Source organism: Berghia stephanieae, chromosome 3 (genome assembly GCF_034508935.2).
Source record: "Berghia stephanieae isolate SIO BIC M18660-M18661 chromosome 3, UCSD_Bste_1.3, whole genome shotgun sequence".
Taxonomy (NCBI): domain Eukaryota; kingdom Metazoa; phylum Mollusca; class Gastropoda; order Nudibranchia; family Aeolidiidae; genus Berghia; species Berghia stephanieae.
In genome coordinates this window covers 67,950,822-67,970,821 of record NC_088362.1, presented here as the reverse complement: position 1 = coordinate 67,970,821, position 20,000 = coordinate 67,950,822, and the positions used below count along the sequence as shown (strand labels likewise).

The 20,000-nt window shown below is 35.3% G+C and overlaps 2 protein-coding genes across 3 annotated transcripts in view; both read left to right on the top strand.

Moving 5' to 3' along the window:
• LOC144966908 (organic cation/carnitine transporter 2-like) overlaps positions 1–19,150 on the top strand; it is a 22,156-nt gene extending 3,006 nt beyond the window's left edge. The window contains exons 3-7 of the mRNA XM_078903612.1: positions 387–471; positions 3,097–3,200; positions 16,536–16,814; positions 17,734–17,821; positions 18,980–19,150. Of these exons, the coding sequence (XP_078759738.1) occupies positions 387–471; positions 3,097–3,200; positions 16,536–16,814; positions 17,734–17,821; positions 18,980–19,150 (727 nt within the window). The remainder of the gene's footprint in view (positions 1–386; positions 472–3,096; positions 3,201–16,535; positions 16,815–17,733; positions 17,822–18,979) is intronic.
• The window catches only part of LOC144968276 (organic cation transporter protein-like), a 64,788-nt gene that overhangs the window by 42,318 nt on the left and 2,470 nt on the right, over positions 1–20,000 (top strand). For both annotated transcript variants that reach the window (XM_078906477.1, XM_078906476.1), the window contains exon 11: positions 19,400–19,581. In XM_078906477.1, coding sequence (XP_078762603.1) covers positions 19,400–19,581 — 182 coding nt within the window. The remainder of the gene's footprint in view (positions 1–19,399; positions 19,582–20,000) is intronic.

Here is a 20,000-nt window from a genome sequence, read left to right as displayed (position 1 = left end):
TACTATTAGCGTTCTAGAACAGAGAATACGCTTCGCAGACAATTTGCACCGTATGAAATTGAAATTAGGTTCCAGTTACTGATGATACATGAATGAGGCATAGGCGTACATATCATAATACTTTTGTATACATGAACTATATTCATTTTTCACAACAATCTGTTTATCCATTTTGTGCCTGTATAGTTGCAATGAATGAGGTATCAAATGACGTTCCTATTACACTAAAACTGCGATTTTTCCTAGAAAATTTCATAATCAGATTGTTGATTGTTTAGTTTGATTTTCCTATAAACATTCCTGGAGCGTAATTATAAACTCCAGTTGTACCAGTATCGTCCTTGTAAAAATGCAATCCTTTGAAATGTAACCATTTACTCACCCAGACAACTGACAGATAGGAATAAGACTGATGAATGTCAAAGATGGGTATACGACAAGTCAGGTGGTGTGGTTTCACAGATTGTTGAGGTAAGTATGTGTGTGTAGTGGTAGTGGTAGTACTAGTCGTCGTAGTAGTCGAGGTGTTAGTAGTAGTAGTAGTAGTAGTAGTAGTAGTAGTAGTAGTAGTAGTAGTAGTAGTAGTAGTAGTAGTAGTAGTAGTAGTAGTAGTAGTAATAATAATAATGATAATTATAACAATAAATGGTATTTATATAGCGCTTTATTCCGTTGTCACAGGCTCTAAGCGATTTACAGTGATACAAACAGAACATATTACAGTAAGTCAAGTGTTGAGGGATAAGTGATAAGAATTCAATTTAACAACAAAACATGATAGTAGAATAGCAACTTACGACGTAAAAAGATAGTAGTAGTAGTAGTAGTAGTAGTAGTAGTAGTAGTAGTAGTAGTAGTAGTAGTAGTAGTAGTAGTAGTAGTGTGGCGTAGTTGCACACATATGTAAAGTCTTATGATCGTATAGTGCCTTTTTGATATATGGTAATGATATTCCTTTGAATTTTGTTGTAGATGTTAGTAATGACTAAAGAGTTCAAGACCCAGTGATGATAATTGAATGTACAACATCAAGACATTCAAATAAACGTCCGGATTCAAAGTTTCATTTCTTACTGCTTTATTTGTTGTGATAAATTTGAAATCCAAATCAAATAGTCATGGTCATAATTCAATCATAAATCCTTTTACCGCCCAATTTATTCTCTCTGGTCGCGTAGTGTAGCAATCAGTCTCCTTCAGAGAAGGATTACAGGAGCACGACGTGAACGTTTGCTACTTGCTGACTCACTGGCGCGACAAGATATGATGATGAATCATAAATCTCAAATCCGTAAAATCCAGATGTTAAGACATTTGTCTATGCGACCATTTTTCATACACGTGGAAAATTTCAAAGTCCACAAATGCAATCAATGATAGTGAGCGCAAAAACGTTTAAAGTAAAAACGTGCATTTCAAAGTCAAGTAGAATGCCGCTTTGATCAAAAACACTATATTTTATACCCTATTGTAAACTGTACCCACAATTTCTTCAAACCACTCCTCCTACTGATTTTGATTGTCCAATGTCAGTCCTAAATCGGCCCCCTAAGAGTAAAAGCGAATCATACTCAATCTGCAGCATGTTAAATCCTGAATATTAATGTTAGACCCCGCCTTTTATGATATTATGTCAGTTTCTCATGTACTAACAACCCCAAACCAATTAAGAAACGATTTATTGACTAGTACTTGACACGGTAACCAGCCCACTAACTTGGACGTAAAACTGTCCCAAACTTATCATTCACAGACCAAGTTTTACTGATATATACCTGCATCGTGAACTCACTAAAACCATTTGTTGGAATAATTGACCATGTTGCACTAGAATTCGTGTGTAACCTTTTTGCATAAGATTACTCTCTTACAATAGTAATAGTAGTAGTAGTAGTAGCAGCAGCAGTAGTAGTAGTAGTAATAGTAGTAGTAGTAGTAGTAGTAGTAGTAGTAGTAGTAGTAGTAGTAGTAGTAGTAGTAGTAGTAGTAGTAGTAGTAGTTGGTAGTTGTAGTAGTAGTAGTAGTAGTAGTAGTAGTAGTAGTAGTAGTAGTAGTAGTAGTAGTAGTGGTGGTAGTAGTAGTAGTAGTAGTAGTAGTAGTAGTTGTTGTTGTTGTAGTAGTAGTAGTAGTAGTAGTAGTAGTAGTAGTAGTAGTAGTAGTAGTAGTAGTATAAGTGGTATTGGTGATATTAGTAGTAGTAGTAGTATAAGTGGTATTGGTGATAGTAGTAGTAGTAGTAGTAGTAGTAGTAGTAGTAGTAGTAGTAGTAGTAGTAGTAGTAGTAGTAATATAAGTAGTAGTATAAGTGGTATTGGTGATATTAGTAGTAGCAGTAGTATAAGTGGTATTGGTGATAGTAGTAGTAGTAGTAGTAGTAGTAGTAGTAGTAGTAGTAGTAGTAGTAGTAGTAGTAGTAGTAGTAGTAGTAGTAGTAGTAGTAGTAGTAGTAGTAGTAGTAGTAGTAGTAGTAGTAGTAGTAGTAGTAGTAGTAGTAGTTTTGTGTATTGGTACGTTGTATCCGGCTGGTGGATGCTCTATTTTCACTTACGCATAGAATCAATATAAATCTGTGAGGTCGCCAATTTGTAAACGTTCAATTCTATTGTAAGTTTTTGTGAGAAAGTCTGCCGACTCTGACGAATTGCATTTTCCTCTTTTCCAGAATAGCTAATTCTACTTCATATTTCAATTAATCAAGATTCAAAATGCATTCAACATGAGACTGCATTGAAGTCTTGGGTTTAAGAACTATTGGCATGTTAAAGGCAAAGGCCACGGATTACGATGGCTCTCTAGAGTAGTGGTTAGTCCTTCAACTCAGGGACCTGGTTTTGATTCTCATTAATTTTTATATATATTCATTCTACCGATGTTATGCGTTTAGGTAAAATTCTCAAAACATCAACCAGTACCATACAACACACAAAACTATTTGTAACCTTCATAGTTTCATTAATATAATTTAGTGAGAACTATTCATTAAAATGGTTCGCAAAAAAAACAATAACAAAGAACCGAATGACGTCAATTTTGCTCCTACTATAGCGAGATTATTCTTACCGATTTCTATTCCTCAATTTAATTTTTCAAATTCAGTTTAACCTGGTATGTGACAAAGTGCTATTCAAAGCACACAACAACCTGATGATTTTGTTGGGAATTTTGGTTGGATCTATCATTGGAGGCCCAATGTCTGATCGGTAAGAGATATAGTCACTTTCAATATAAGTAATTTATGATTATTGATATAACAATTTACTCATAAGCATATATTACAATACCCCATTCGGGGTATACCCGAATCTTCAATAGTATATTGGCAAAATTATTATGAGGCGTCCATATTATTCTTCGTTAAAAAAAAACAAACAAACTAGGATTTTAAGAAATATTTTTCTCCCGCACGCATCCAATTTTATTAAAAATAGATTTCGATGCGTAATGATTTCTTGATAACAGTAATAATTCTTATTGTCAAATAGTTACATTGGAGAACGAATTACTGTAAAAACCGAATTCATTTTGATAAGAAATGATAGGTGACTTTATTGTAAGGTTTTACAGATCACAAAATGATTCGTGAAATCTTGAGTTCGGAATTTCAAAGTCTTTCCCAAAGGGAAACAAAAGTGTAATGGTTCCAATCTCATTGCAAGTATGAAACCACTCTTCCGGAGGACTGGATACGTACCTTGTGTAATTGATATTATGGTTTCAGAGTGATGTCATTTTATTTTCTATTCTAATTACATATTGGTCGTCAATAAAGATAATTCATCCTCGCTCTTTTACGTCCCGTAATCTTAAGAATCGGCCTATAGATAGTATGCAGATGACGTCACTCAGGCCCTTGTTATTGTTTTTGCCATCCGCGTTTGTGAGTTGTTCTCACTAAACGGTATTAACCAGACTATAAAAGTTAATGGTTACACAGAGTTGGTGTGTTGGTCCGTTATACTTCCGGATGGCAATGTTGTGAACGCCTTGGCCAAGCGCATTCTATCTATATATCCTGCTGTTGATACAGTTATGCCACTTAAAGATACAATGAAGTTGGCGTCACTCGTGTCTTTGTTCTTGTTATTTGCCATCCATCTTTATGAGTAGTTCTCACTAAATGTACATATCAAACTATAAACGTTCAGGGTTACATATATTTTTGTGTGTTTGTCCGTTACATTTCCGGATACCAATGTTGTGAGTTTCTTAGCCAAGCGCACATCATTTATATGTGACCTTTTCATTATCAGTACTCCGAAGGAACAGTTACATAAACACGTTCCAGGGACTAAGGAACAAAAGAGTAGAAGGTTTGATTCACGACTTTTCTCTCTTATCCGAAGTTCCGAACGCAGGAGTTCAAGAATCTTATAAAAGGCGATTGATATGCATGTATATATGTTATATATATATATATATATATATATATATATATATATATATATATATATATATATATATATATATATAATATATAATATATATACACGATATTCGTATATATGAATGTTTGTAATTATGATGATATGCCTTTTAGATAGATTACACGAAGCCTATTTATTAAGGTTGAGTCTGTGAGTGTGTGTGTGTGTGTGTGTGTGTGTGTGTGTTTGCACTTTTTGTTTCCTTTATGTCTGTTTGCGTATGTTATGTTTATGTTGTAACCAAATGAAAAATTGCCTTCACAGACAATAAAGATATTATAATTATTATTATTATTATTATTATTATTATTATTATTATTATTATTATTATTATTATATTATTATTATTATTATTATTATTATTATTATTATTATCATTATTATTATTATTATTATCATTATTATTATTATTATTATTATTATTATTATTATTATTATTATTATTATTATTATTATTATTATTGTTATATCGCAGGACTTTTGAGATCTTTGTCAATTAGTGATTTGAAATGTCCTCATCTACACATGGTCTACTATATAATAAATATTCCTATAGTGTGCGCTTGGCTAAGAAACTCACAACGTTGCCATCCGGAAATATAACTGACCAACTCACAAAACATTGTGTAATCTTGGTCGTTTATAGTCTGGATTAGGGATAACTCTCACCTGACACTGACTCCGACGACCCGCCATTGCCGTCCTTTGCCGTCTTCCGGATAAAGACGTCGGGCACGGACAAAATACTAAACATAAAGTGAATAGCCGCTAGATCTGCCCATACCAGGCACCGGACGTCCTCTGGCGTTTTTTAAGTGATTGTTCTATAGATAGAACGAAGATGAAGTTACTCAGGTCTTTGGTGGGTTTTTTTTCGGATTTCTTTTCTATCATTGTTTATGAGCAATTGTCACTAGAGTGTATTAGCCGGACTATAAACATAGTTTTTATATATTGGTCCTTTATATTTCCGGATGACACTATTGTTAGTAACTTAGCCAAGTGCACAGCATCTATCTCGGAGATTCGTCATTATGTAAACAATGGAAGTGATTGGAAAACATGGCAAAACTATACAGGTTTTACTATCGACGGTATGTGTCTAAATAAAATATCCACTGTTCCACCGCTTGAACAATAGAACCAACACAGAAAACTACGTGTAAATTGAAATGTTTATAATGTGATCGAGAAAATCGTGTGCCAAAAATATACTGGTTAATTTCATCTCAAACCACAGCGACCTTCAGAGCCCGCGCAACCGAATAAGTCAGCCGAAATTTATGACTATTTATCACTATATTTTGGCAAGTAGTGAGAGAAATTGCCTTGCTCCACTTGACGGCACCATGAATATATTTGGACAGTCTGTATTACAAATATGAATAATATTTAGGATCTGTAGGGCAGATTGTTTCAGAAAACAGATGTGTACCCAAGTTGGCTGTTATTCTGTGAAATTTTAGTCAACAACGTCATTAATTTGTTTACATAAGAGATTTGCTTTATTTTTTCTCGTTTACGAGATGGAGCAGTAAATTAATGTTATATCAATCACAAAGAAAGAAATGCTTTGCTCAACGCGGGCCATCTGTTTTCAGATTTTCGTCCAACCGAGTCATAGAGCAGATGATCTGTTGTTTGCTGTCCACGATAATATATCTCAAATCGCTTCTTATTTTATGAAAGTTATAAACATGCCCATGGGTCAAACGACAGACTGTAATGTTGAATGTTTCGAAAACTGTGAACACATATTATTATTTAGATCATTTTGAGCTTATTTGATTTTGCAAAGTGGCCAATGACTTGAGCACATTGAAAAATATAATAGATCGTGTCCATTCCCCCATCTGTCCTCGTGAGAGATCCAGTTTACACTTAAGGACGGGAAGCCAGAATTTGTCTGCTACTACATGGACAATGAATATATAGATAGAACGAACTTGACGTTACTCAGGTCGTTGTTATTATATTTTATTATATCCTTGTTTATGAGTAATTATCACTAAACTGTATGAATCAGACTTTAAAAGTTATATTTCCGGATGGCAATGTTGTAAATTTCTGATGCCATCTATAGATGTTCATAAAGTTGGATGGCAAAAAGCAATAACAAAGACCTGCGTGACATCAGTTTTGTTCTATCTTTATAGAGAGAACGAAAGTGATGTCACTCAGCTATTTTTCATTGTTTTTATCCAGCCATTTTTATGTCTAGTTTTCACTTAATTCTATCAATCAAACTATAAACATTCAAGGTTACACATAGTTGTTTGTATTGGTACGTTATATCCTGCTGGCGGATGTTATGAAGCATGGCATTAATACCATTATTCCTTTATCCCATCCAATTCCCGCTGCCGCCGCAGAAACTGCTTCTCTCGTTTTAAACTAAGAAACAGTCACTATGATTAAATAGTAAGACCTGTATTAATTGTGATTATTTAATACTGTGTCACATCGAGTCCAACAACTAGTGCCGCGCTGAGGACCGGTCCTTGGACCGGTCCCACGGTCTTTTAGCTGTGAACCGGGGATCGGTCCCATAGTGAAGACCGGCGGCGGCCCTCACTTCTTATCACCTTTCAACTAGTGCCGCGCTGAAGACCGGTCTGATCACATTCGGTCTCGCGCCATAGCCTACTACTTCCCCAGCGATTCGTTGCCTTCGGTTGCCTATCTTCCACCAATCACCACCCATCCCACTTAATTAATCGCACCCACCCCCCTTTGCCATACACTAAACAACACAGACGACCATACAGGCAGACGACCACCAACCTCCACTCCGCAAACCGCCCTTTCGTGTGTGAGATGGGGGGGAACAGGAGGCGCACGCCTTGGACGATTCCATTATACGGAGTAAATTTCAAAATTTACTACACCATAATGATCGCAATGACAATGATCTATGGTGAAGGCATGACCCCTCTTCTCTAATGGGTTATTGTTTGAAATGCATGTGACTACTAAAGATGTGTGTGTTTGTGTGTGTGTGTGTGTGTGTGTGTGCGTGTCGAACCTAGCAAGTAGCAAATCCGATTTTTTGTTTTCTTTTGTCCATCTCTTGTCACCACTCCTTTCTATCGCAGTGTTGTCATTTAAAATAATACAATAATATTAAAATTTCGTTTGGTGTTTTTACTAATCAAATAATATGAGTTTCATTAGTTTCTTCCTTCCAAAAAACCCAGTTATAACGTTTGAATTTTTAAAAAGTCCAATAGAATATTTGGGGACCCCGATATCTCAGTTGATAGAGCACTCTCTTTATACGCAAAGGGCCAGAGATCGATCCCGGGTGCAGTCGAGTTTTTTCTGAATCCCTGTCTACTCAGCAATGAATGGGTAGCTGAGTTTGTTAGATCTGGCGAAAAGTCACCATCGACCCCTCTTATTACCTCATCCACCCCCTCTTATTATAACTTCACGTCTCTCTCTTACTTTTCAATGCTCGCTGCCCTCTAATGTGTGTGTGGGGGGGGGGGGAGGGAGTTGCGTGTGTGTATCAACGCCACGAACAACTCGATCAACGCCTTGGGCGATGCCATTATCTCCGTTAATGGGGATAAATTTCAAATTTTATTAAATTATCGAAGTAACAATGAAGTACGGTGAGCAAATTAAATAAAGAAGGCATCACCCCTCTTCTCTAATTAGGTTACAATTTGAAATGAGTGTGACTACTCCGTGTGTTTTACTCCTGTAGACCACGGTTTTCATCGTGTAGCGGTCTTTAACGGTTCAAGAATGAACGATCCCACGGTCTCAAAGGTCAAACCGGTTCGAATTTCCAACAGTCTCTCAGGAATGTTCAATGTCGAAAAGGACCGGTCCTAGGACCGGTCCTTGCGGTCTTCATTTCCCAAGGACCGTAGGACCGTGGTCCTTAAGCTTGCCAAGGACCGCCCCGCACTACCGACAACCGTAAAGTTTTACGATCCAGTCATTTCTTATCATTACCAGTCATTTTGAACTTTAGTGTGGGGAAAAAATGTGAACACAAATCTTTCTCTCTGATGACTCAACTTTGCACCATCAGGGGAATATTAGACCTACGTGTCGCATGACGAGGGCCATACAATAATCGAACAAAGCCACGCTAAAAAAACAGCTTTTATAAAGTGCATTATCCACTAAAATTGTTTTACGAGAACGCTGAGAGCAACAGGGATCATATTGATGGTAAGCGTTTAAGTAGAAATCCCACTAGTTCTGCCTGACAGACCAATCATACCAATGCACAGAGCTTTGTAAACCCGAAAAGTTGATAGTCTTATAAAAATAATTTAATGAGAACTAATCACCCAACATGCGTTCTAAAAACAACAAAGAGCTGAGAGAAGTCAACGTTGGTCATCAAATAAAACAAGATTATAAAAAATGTTATGCGATGTTTTGAAGGTTTTAATTACTTTTTCACCATTTCATTCATAGCTTTGGCCGCAAGAAAATTTTACTGGGAGGTTCAATCTTCGCCCCTGCCATTGCCGCTGTTATGTCAGCGTTTGATTCCTTCATTCTGGTGCTGATCTGTAGGTTTATGTCTGTCCTTTGCGCTCACACTCAATTCCTTGCTGGATACGTCATGTGTAAGTATTCTGATAATCTACTTGCAGTGGTGGGGAATAAAGAGGGGAGGGGGGCGGCGGTTCTTCTTCTTCTTCTTCTTCTTCTTCTTCTTCTTCTTCTTCTTCTTCTTCTTCTTCTTCTTCTTCTTCTTCTTCTTCTTCTTCCTCCTCCTCTTCTTCTTAGTCTTCTTCTTCTTCTTTAAATGACAGCCAAGATTATCATTACAGTCACGGTATTCATAATACAGATTAGAAAAATAAAGATAAGCGTACTGGAAGATTTTTAAGAGCCAAATAGACGCAAAGGGTTTTGTTGTTTTTTTTTTTTTGTTTTTTTAAATTATTTTTTTTTGTTTTGTTTTCTTTGTTAGTTAGTTTGTTTTATTTTAGTAATGAAATAAATAGACTTCAATACTTGCTCATTGGTTTCGTGCTCTCTGTATTTTGGAAATCTGAATGCTATCTCAATTGCTGGGTGACTTTGGGAGTGAACGATTGAAATGTTCGGTTTCCAAAACACAAGGCAGAATTGCATTGCTCCATTTATTTTCGTAAATAACATTTTTGACAAGATTTTAACGGCACTTTTTGTCGTCTTTCTTGGTTGATTGAATTTCAGACCGAGTATATTATTAAGCGAAATAATTTTGAAATCCAAAGTGTATTGTTTGTTTTTAAAAAATCAATTTGATAATGACCCAAGAAACTTACTTTCTCTATCTAAAAAAAAAAAATTGAATCCAGTGGCAGAGACAGTTGGAGTGAAAAAAACGCAGCATAGCGACTCTTTCGTCTGTGTTAGGTTTTGCAACAGGCCTCTTCTTTGTAACTCTAGTGCAATTCTTGTTCCGAGACTGGAGGACTGCCCAGCTTGTGTCTACACTTCCTTTTCTCACATTGACATTATGTTGGGGGTGAGTACAAAGGAGCTATAAAACCTTTTTTTGAAATTTAAAAATCCATTGTTTTGTTTGCCGATTGGTTGAAAACTCGGATCATTTGAAAAGAAAACCGGATCTATCCCGGATGAAATCGAGAGGTTTTTTTTCACCTCTTATCCATCCAGCAGTGATTGGGTGTTTAGATCTATTAGAGCTGACTGAAAGTATTTTGCGATAGACGAGCGTCATATCCATAAGGTAACAATCAATTACTATTATCCATTTTGATCTTTAGAAACCGGGATAAACTTCCATCCATGTGCCAGATCGCTCGGACGGACTACCTTTTTGTGCTTTTTATCATTATAATGTGTTTGTGACGATATATTTAAATAGCTTCAACACTCCCAGGATGTATATACATCCGTACACATAATTTTAATACAAACTATCGCAGCGTAGCAATGTGTTAATCATTATAGCCCTGGGGACAATAAGGGGGCCATGTGTGATGTCAACTGCATTAAGACTTTTAATTTTTAATTCTATGTGTCAACATTTGCGAGATTGTCACTCGTAACGGGACGTAACCAATCTAATTAGAAATTCACCAGCGTACGGACGCTATAGTTTGACATCCAGAAGATTGGTCTATAGACAACAACCAATAATAAACCAGGCCTACCCACATCCTGGAATATTGTTGGCTCTTTGAGATTCTCCAACTCCCGACGAAAACCCTTATAAGCAAAGGCTGGTGAGACAAACGGTCTCTCTCCATTTCATCTACTTAGAGGTCACTGCTCTATAGGAATATGTGTGCACGAGGGTCAGAGATAGATTTACATTGTACTACCATTAATTAATGCAATTAAACTAGTGTGTAGATGTGATAATTAATATTGTCTTTTCGCCTGGCAGTAAGTAGACACAACCAAAAATTAACAGGAATCAATAACTCATAATTTACATTCATGTTTCCTATAAAAATATTCATTCACTATATTTATATATATATATATATATATATATATATATATATATATATATATATATATATATATATATATATATATATATATATGTATGTATATATATATATATATATATATATATATATATATATATATATGTATATATATTATTTATTATAATATTGTATATATAATATGTACAGCATTCCCAATTGATGAATTACCTTGCGCGAAGTACATTTACCAATGTGCTATCGCAAATACACCATAGTTCTATTTATTATTTATATGAATTGATCATTATGTTCTCATTGATACATATCTTTCCCCATCCCACTAACTCGATGTGTCCCATTGATTACATTTACGGATTAACCCATGTATAAAGTGGTGATGTCAAGGGTATTGTTTGAAATCCCTCATAACCCCACTATTCATGGATTATTAAAAAATGTTGCAACCTAGTCAAAGATTTGCTCCGATATTTTCACAGATCGATTATTAACGAACACTTCAGCATTTGACCCAGCACGAATCGGGGTAATGACCATAGATAACATAGGACTAGACACAGGGAGAATACGTCATCAAAAGTGGCTAGTGAGAGGTCGAGCACCTCCATTTTATTTTTTATGCAACCAGGGACGCTGTGCGATTAAATCTCTATTTTAATGACTTTGATTGAGCTCGTTTAACCTTGATTTGTGGACCGAAAATAGAAAAAAGGTCAGGTTTATGATTGTAAACTAAATTACACATATTAAACTACACTATTAATTGTACATTTAATTGATCGGGTTTATATTATTTTTTTTTTAATTAAAAAAAATGTCCTACATTTTAAATGCTGCTGTTTACCAGGAACCCTTTGTAAAGCGCCTTGTGCGCATTACTGGATATTGCGCTATATAATGCTCAATTTTGTTTTATTTCAAAAAAAATATTTTTGGTTTATATTAATAACAACAATGGTAGCAATATAAATCAAAATTACATCGACAAATAGACGAAAGAAATAGGGACTTGTTTACTTGGATCTATCTATCTATCTATCTATCTATCTATCTATCTATCTATCTATCTATCTATCTATCTATCTATCTAATTACCTATCTCTGTCTATCTAAGCCCCACCCACGCCGATTATTTATGACATCTGTCCAATTAAATTTACCATCCTTGGACCGACAGCGGTTCATACAATTCTTTGATTTTACCCCGCCATTAATCGACTCTACGCATATTAATGAGTGGGATTCGTCTCTTTGAGCCTGCTGTTCGGACTTGCTTGTTCGCTGACACCTACCTGTTTTATGACACAATGGTGTTATTAGGAGGAATGGATTAAAAGTGAGGTGAACGTGGGAATTCCTTTCCATGCCAACACGTAGTTAAGTCATTATTCAAATATTGTGCACTATGCTCTCTCTCTCTCTCTCTCTCTCTCTCTCTCTCTCTCTCTCTCTCTCTCTCTCTCTCTCTCTCTCTCTCTCCCTCTCTCTCTCCCTCTCTCTCTCTCACTCTTTCTTTCTCTCTCTCCCCTCTCTCTCTCTCTCTCTCTCCCTCTCTCTCTCTCTCTCTCTCTCTCTCTCTCTCTCTCTCTCTCTGTCTCTCAAGCAGTGTTAAGTGTAGTCAACGACAGAGTGAGTGACAATGATTGGGAACTCACAAAGATAGTGTCTTTTTATAACGCATTTTAACAAATTAATAATGATAATAATAATAATAATAATAATAATAATAATAATAATAATAATAATAATAATAATAATAATAATAATAATAATAATAATAATAATAATAATAATAATAATAAACAATAATAATAATAATAATAATAATAATAATAATAATAATAATAATAATAATAATAATAATAATAATAATAGAACTTTATTGTTCAAAGAAATGGAAATTCATTTTGGTTCACATTGATGCCAATATTAAATGATGATGATGATGATGATGATGATGATCTTCATCATCATCATCATCATCATCATCATCATCATCATCATCATCATCATGGCCGTGACATATAATTCAAGAATGCCATTATAAAGCGGACACATTACAAAAGATATGCATTATATGAAACTTAAATGCCGTTTCATGTGGAATAAATGAAGCATTGTGAAGCGCATTGAGTATGGTGAAAATATGAAAATTCTCAATATAAATTATGCAATATTTATTCCTTTATAATTTTTGAGAGATATGTTCTAAACTGAAGACACAAGACCATTCACTGAAATTGTGTTTATATTTGTAAATAAACAAACAACAAACAAACCAAAAAAAAACAGGAAGAAAAAAAAATTCACAAACCGGATAACTTTGATGTATCTTTTCATTGTTTTAAGAAATAATCTATAATTACAACTAAAGATCGCAAGAAAGAGTAAGACAAAGGCAATTGGTTCAAATAGGGAACACATTTGATTCCATGAGCACATTATCAAGGTGATTCGGGCACATCCTTACCGCTAATAAAGGAAACAATAAACAATAAAAAGTAAAAATAAATCTGAATGGCTAGCACCTTTTCTATCCACCCCCCCCCCCCCCCCGCCCCCAATCATATTCATTTCAAACATTTAATTCCCCCCCCCCCCCCCCCCCCGAGGATGACGATGAGGAGAAGGAAGAGGAGGAGGTTAAGGAGGAGGAGAAGGGTGAGGAGGAGTAGAAAGAGGCGGAGGAGGAGGAGCAGGAGAAGGTGAAGAGGAAGAAGAAGAAGAAGAAGAAGAAGAAGAAGAAGAAGAAGAAGAAGAAGAAGAAGAAGAAGAAGAAGAAGAAGAAGAAGAAGAAGAAGAAGAAGAAGAAGAAGAAGAAGAAGAAGAAGAAGAAGAAGAAGAAGAAGGAGAGAAGAAGAAGAGAGAAGAGAGAAGAGAAGAAGAAGAAGAAGAAGAAGAAGAAGAAGAAGAAGAAGAAGAAGAAGAAGAAGAAGAAGAAGAAGAAGAAGAAGAAGAAGAAGGAGAAGAAGAAGAAGAAGATTTCGCGCTATTCAATTAAATCAATGCTATTTAATGCACTTTAGTGTACTTTAGATTTTGAATCATTCTATGGCAAATTGTTTGTTTTATAATGTTAATTAGAGTAGGGGCGCGAATTTTGACATCCCGTGACCTTGTGTGCTTTGTTTAAAACATTACCGCTCGTTTTGCTATCAAGCTATCGACGTGCGGTTTTTTCCATCAAATAGAGAATAAACGATTCTTGCTCTCTTGCTTTATGGAATTCCGGACGTGTTCCCAACCCAGGAACGAGCTTATTCTAGCCCCAATCAGTTCCTATTTCATCATGTTTGAATAAAAGATATGTTCAAAAGTACTTGAATAATACCATTTTTTTAAAGAATCCAATTTTAGTGAAAGTTAACGATTTATAATCGGAAGTCATAAATTATTATAATAACCCTGATAACATTACTCGTTAATATTTAGGGAGAGGGATAGAATAGATTATTTTATGTGAGGCTGGATGGTGTTGAATGCACTCGAAAGGTCTACGACTAGGGTTCTGGCATACACCTTTGGAGTGTCTAAGTGTTTGTAAGTGTTATGAGAAAACACTAATATAGCGTCGTCCACCCCGCCCCCTGATTTGTAAGCAAAATGTTTTTGTCTAGATGATGTTGTGTTCTTTGTGGTAGAAATATTTGCTGGATAATCTTTTCTTTACATTTCATAGGGATAGATGTCAGCGCTACAGGACGAAAATCATTCATTTCTTTGGCTTTTTGATGTTTTTGGACGGGAATTATTTTTGAATTCTTGGAATATACTCGTTTCTTAGGGACTGATTAAGTTCTAAGAAAAAAGAATGCTCATTAATGACATTAACCACCAAACTCAGATGTAAAATATGTACTTGGTCAGTAACATCATCGAAAATTGGAAAAAAAACACCCTATAGACACTTTGTCTTCTCTTTCATGTTAATTTTGTTACATCCATTACATCAATCATAAATACATCCATACTGACTGGCGAAGTTCCATCGTGCTTTAAAAGTGCCCTCGTCAAACCACTTCTGAAGAAACCATCACTGGACCACAATATATTAAACAATTATCGTCCTGTATCAAATTTACCTTTTTTTGTCAAAACTTTTGGAGAAGTTACTTACACAATTAACATCTCATCTTAAGAACAACAGTTTGGAACAACCCTTTCAGTCAGCCTACAAACATCAACACAGTACTGAAACGGCGCTTAAAATTTTTAATGACTTGCTATGTAATGCTGATGCTAACAATATCAATGTATTATGCCTTTTAGATCTTTCAGCTGCCTTTGACACCATTGACCATGACATTTTGTTAATAAGACTAGAAAATACGTTCGGCATAAAAGGAATTGCCCTTAAATGGTTTACATCATATTTACAGGATCGATGGCAGACTGTCGTGGTGAATGGTGTTCAGTCAGAACAAGTTTTACTAAATTTTGGAGTGCCACAAGGTTCTGTTCTTGGCCCTGTCCTTTTTACTGTATATATGCAGCCCCTTTCTAGTGTGATATCCAGATTCAATCTGAGTTATCATTTTTATGCAGATGATACGCAAATATATGATTCAGCACCCCTTAGTAATTTACAGTTCTTAATACAACGAATTACGAGCTGTTTTAATGAGATTAAATCTTGAATGTACCACAATAAGTTAAAATTAAATGATAGTAAAACTGAGATTTTAATGTGTGGAAGGCCGAGTATCCTTAAACAGGCAAATAAATCACCTATTACTCTCGGAAATAGCACAATAGAATTTTCAAATAAAGCAAAAAACCTTGGCGTCATCATTGATAAAGATCTTTCCATGACAAGCCACGTGAATAACACCATACAATCAGCGTACATAGAAATGAAAAAAAATAAGCAAAATTCGTAATTTAATACCGAAGCATAGATCAGAACTTTTAATTAATTCCCTTGTTTTATCTAAATTGGACTATTGTAACTCCCTTTGGGCGAATTTAGCTAAATACAAAATTAGCAAACTTCAGGTTGCTCAAAATAACGCAGCCAGGCTCATTGTACGCAATAACAAAAAATACCCATCAGCAACTCTTCTTCTCCGCGAGTTACATTGGCTTCCTGTGGAAAAAAGAGTTGCCTATAAGATTTGTACTGTTGTCTACAAATCACTGAGCACGAACAGTCCCTCCTATATTAAAGACCTTCTATACATATATGTCCCCAATAGAATCTTGAGGTCAAGCAATGACCAACCAATCCTTGTCAAACCTAAGCCATTGCGTAAAATAGGTGAACAATCTTTTCAATTTTCGGCCCCCCATTTTTGGAACTCTCTCCCATCACACGTGAGATGCTCGGATTCGTTGACAACGTTCAAATCTCGCTTAAAGTTTTATCTTTTTACGTCATAATGTTGCAATATTATTTTCATATTTTGTTGTTAAACGTATCACGTTTCCTTCACACTTGTCTCACTGTAATATGTTTTTGTTTTATATCACTGTAAAGCGCTTCGAGCCTGTGACAACGGGGTAAAGCGCTATATAAATGCCATTTATTATTATTATGACTTGAGACTTTTCATGAAGCGCATTGAGTTCATCTGGTGAATTTCATTCTGTTTTAAATCTCACGTCTTTTTATACGTAATGTCTTTGATAAAGTTGCAAAATCAATCGGTCTGTTATTGCTTTTTTCCAGGCTAATTCAAGAGTCACCCCGATGGCTGCTCAGCCAGAACAGACAAAAGGAGGCCAAGGACGTCATCGTCTACATAGCCAAGGTCAACAAAGTCAATATCTCTTGGGATATGGACGTGTTGGGGGACAATTCAATGATGAAAATGGATGGCATTGGAGTAGGCGAGAGTGGAAAGGATGAAGAAACGACTACTTCCGGTTCCAGTAATAATCTGAAGATTTGGCATATTTGTACCAGCAGGCGATACGTCTTGTATTCCACCATTTTGTGTTTTTCTTGGTAATGACATTTTATCATCCTTATATTTCATTATATCATTAACAGCAACCTCGATAGGTCCCACCCCGACTCTATTATAGTAAAACAGTGTATAGAAGAAAGTGTTGGTATTCTTGACTCTTGGGTAAGGCACTCTGGCCCAACTCAATTCAGGGCTGAAAGAGCCCATGGCTAAATCCACTTGCGCTTATTTTAAGAGTACTAGTGCAAATATGATCCGATCCTGACAGGTTTTATGTACAGTATACAATGGAAAATGGTTACACATGAACTTAAATGGATTTAATGAATAACTGTGAAGTTCGTCAAGCTTTTTGTTTACATGGAAATGCGCAATACAAATGCTCGTATTTGTTTATTTTGTAATTATTTTGATTATTGTCAGAGTAGACACAGATTGTCACATTTATTGTGTAATGTACGGAGTTGGTATTTATCCCGATCGGTTTCTTTAGTGATAAGCAGAGGATTAAATTGTTTTCTACGCATTGGATAGGACATTGCAATATACTTTTCATCAGATCTAACAAAGTTTGATACTAAATCACTGCTTCATAGACAGAAGAGGCATTAAGGAAATGCATTTTACCATCGATTGATAATAAGAAAAGTATCCATATCACGTATTATAGAGATAAAGATTTAGAATAATGGTTACATAAAAACTCGACTGGATATATACTATTCCTTATATTTATAACTTATTTATAACTTCTTTTCCTTCTTTCTAGGTTTTACATGTATGACCCTTTTTCATTTTTTTTTTCTTTTTGGCTGAGGAATGGTTTTTGTATATTTTCAAACTTGAAATTCATGTCTGTTTAATCCTTTTTTATGTTTTTTGAAGCTTTGTATTTGCTAGGGGTCACTAAATCTCCCATTTTCTTGACTTTTTATTCTTTTTGTTTACCGTTTTCAGGGTAACAGTCAACATGGTTTATTTTGGTATGGTCCTTGGCGTTGGGGACATCATTGAAGGGGATATCTACATCACTTTTATATTACAGGTAACGTATTGAGTGAGAATGGGGTGGAGCTTTCAGAGACAAAACAGGAAAATTGAGCTTTTACAATACATAATATCCAAAATTGCTCAAGGGTCTTTATAAGAGGCCTTTAACAACAGCAACACATAATGTTTAGGGACGAGACTTAACTTTTATAAAGAGCTATTACAATTTCCATTTCCCAAGAATTCCAAATTGCATCACCCTAATCACGACTAGATCACGAGGCTTCAGGTCACAAACAAAGTATCATTTCACAAAACCACAAAATAGCCCACGATTGCTGAAAATATACCATAGAAAAATTGAGGTAAAGCTGTTTTAAGATAATAATCAGAATAAGAAATTAAGTAAAAAGAAATAACATCCTCCTTCACTTCTGTTTTTAAAAAAGAATGGAGCAATACATCTACTGAATGGGCTAAAGTTCACATATAAATGTTTCCATGAACTATATTTTGATGTCATGACAAAATGTAGTTTTTGTTACATTCGTCATAAAATCACAATGAAAAAAAACTATGTTAGCTTCATGAATATTATTTGTTTTCATAACTTTGACTTTGATAATGACCAATATCCAAAAGAGATTAATGGTTAAAAAAGGTTAAGTGCTCTTTAAGAATAACATTAACTCCATATTTGTCCACATGTTTTCGACTCTTTCAGAACATATTCATGCTAGTCTTTTTTTATTATTTAAATTGAGCTTTTATGTTGCGCATTATCCACGAAACGTGTACAAGTCGCTTAACAAGAGGCCCCTTGTCAACAGCAACACTTAAAATAGAGGACGGAAGGTGACGCCTATTAGGAGATATTACAATTTATTTTCGAACAGGGACAACGCTGTTAACGGCCAGGGACTCATTTTACACCTGAGTACGGTGAGATAATGGGAGTAAAGAGCCTTTTCACAGGACTCAAGTATGCGCTGAAAGAGGCTCAAACCCAGGACCTTCCGATCCGATAGCGAATGTCATACCACAAGACTACATAGCCTTTTGGTGCCAGTCTCTCAATTTTTGATTCTTTAATATCTTTCAACTCAAGATGATAACAAGATACTTCCATATGTTTTCAACGTAACCATGTTATTGTAATTTGGTGTCGAACGTTAGAAAGACGACCTAATATTTTGATATAATCTTATTACAGTCTGTAATGGAGATTCTAGGTCATGTGATGTGCGCCTTACTCCTGGAGAAAATTGACCGCAAGGTGTTTTATTGCTCCAGTATGATAACAAGTGGCTTGGCTACCTTAGGGATTGGAGCTCTAGTCGTTGCTGATCAAGGTAAACATACCGAGAATCAAAAATTAAGTTGACGTCGGTAAATAAAAATCTGTTTGTGAAAATTTGCTGGAAATAAATTCAATTATGTCAAATGTTTTCGAAATGATTAAATAATGAGGTCCAGCATTGTCATACTGAAACACTGTTACATTGCGGTCAAGTGTGAAAAAGATAGAGTATGCTCATTCAAGATATTGTCATAGTACACATGTGCTCCATCGAGAAAGACAATAGAGGACATGCAATTGGTACCATCTTTCCATTGTTTTATCCATTTTCAGATATTCGGTGGCTTTCCATCGCTTTCTTCTGCCTTGGCAAGATGGGTATCTCCATTGGATTCAATCTCATTTACATCATCACTACTGATTTGTGTCCTACCAAGATACGTAACTCGGGTCTCGGTTTCTGTTCTTGTGTGGCAAGATTTAGTGGAATACTCTCCCCTTACATTGTCAGCGCGGTGAGTTGAGGAAATAAATTAATTGTGATGTTCAGGGATGTTTTAAATAAACAATTTCTGAAATCCGCCACTCCACCTCCCACTTCCATTAATTGTTTATTTGTTTGTTTGCTTTTAGAGAGGGGGTGCGGTTTGAGAAATTATGACGATGAAAAAAAAAATACTTTGTTTATGTTGTTGTTTTCTTTGTTGTGGTTTTCGTTGTTGTTATTTTTCAGTTTTGTTTTCATTTTTATAGGTTCTTTTTCAATGGGTGGGGGGGGGGGGGGGTGATGGGTGGGAGTTTGGTAGCTTGATTGCTTTATAAAATAATTGTTTTGTGAATAATCTATATATTTTACATTCTTTTATTAATTTTTTTTATTTTAGGTGGGGTGTTATATACCTTTCTAAAATCACCTTTTTTCTAAAGCTCCTGT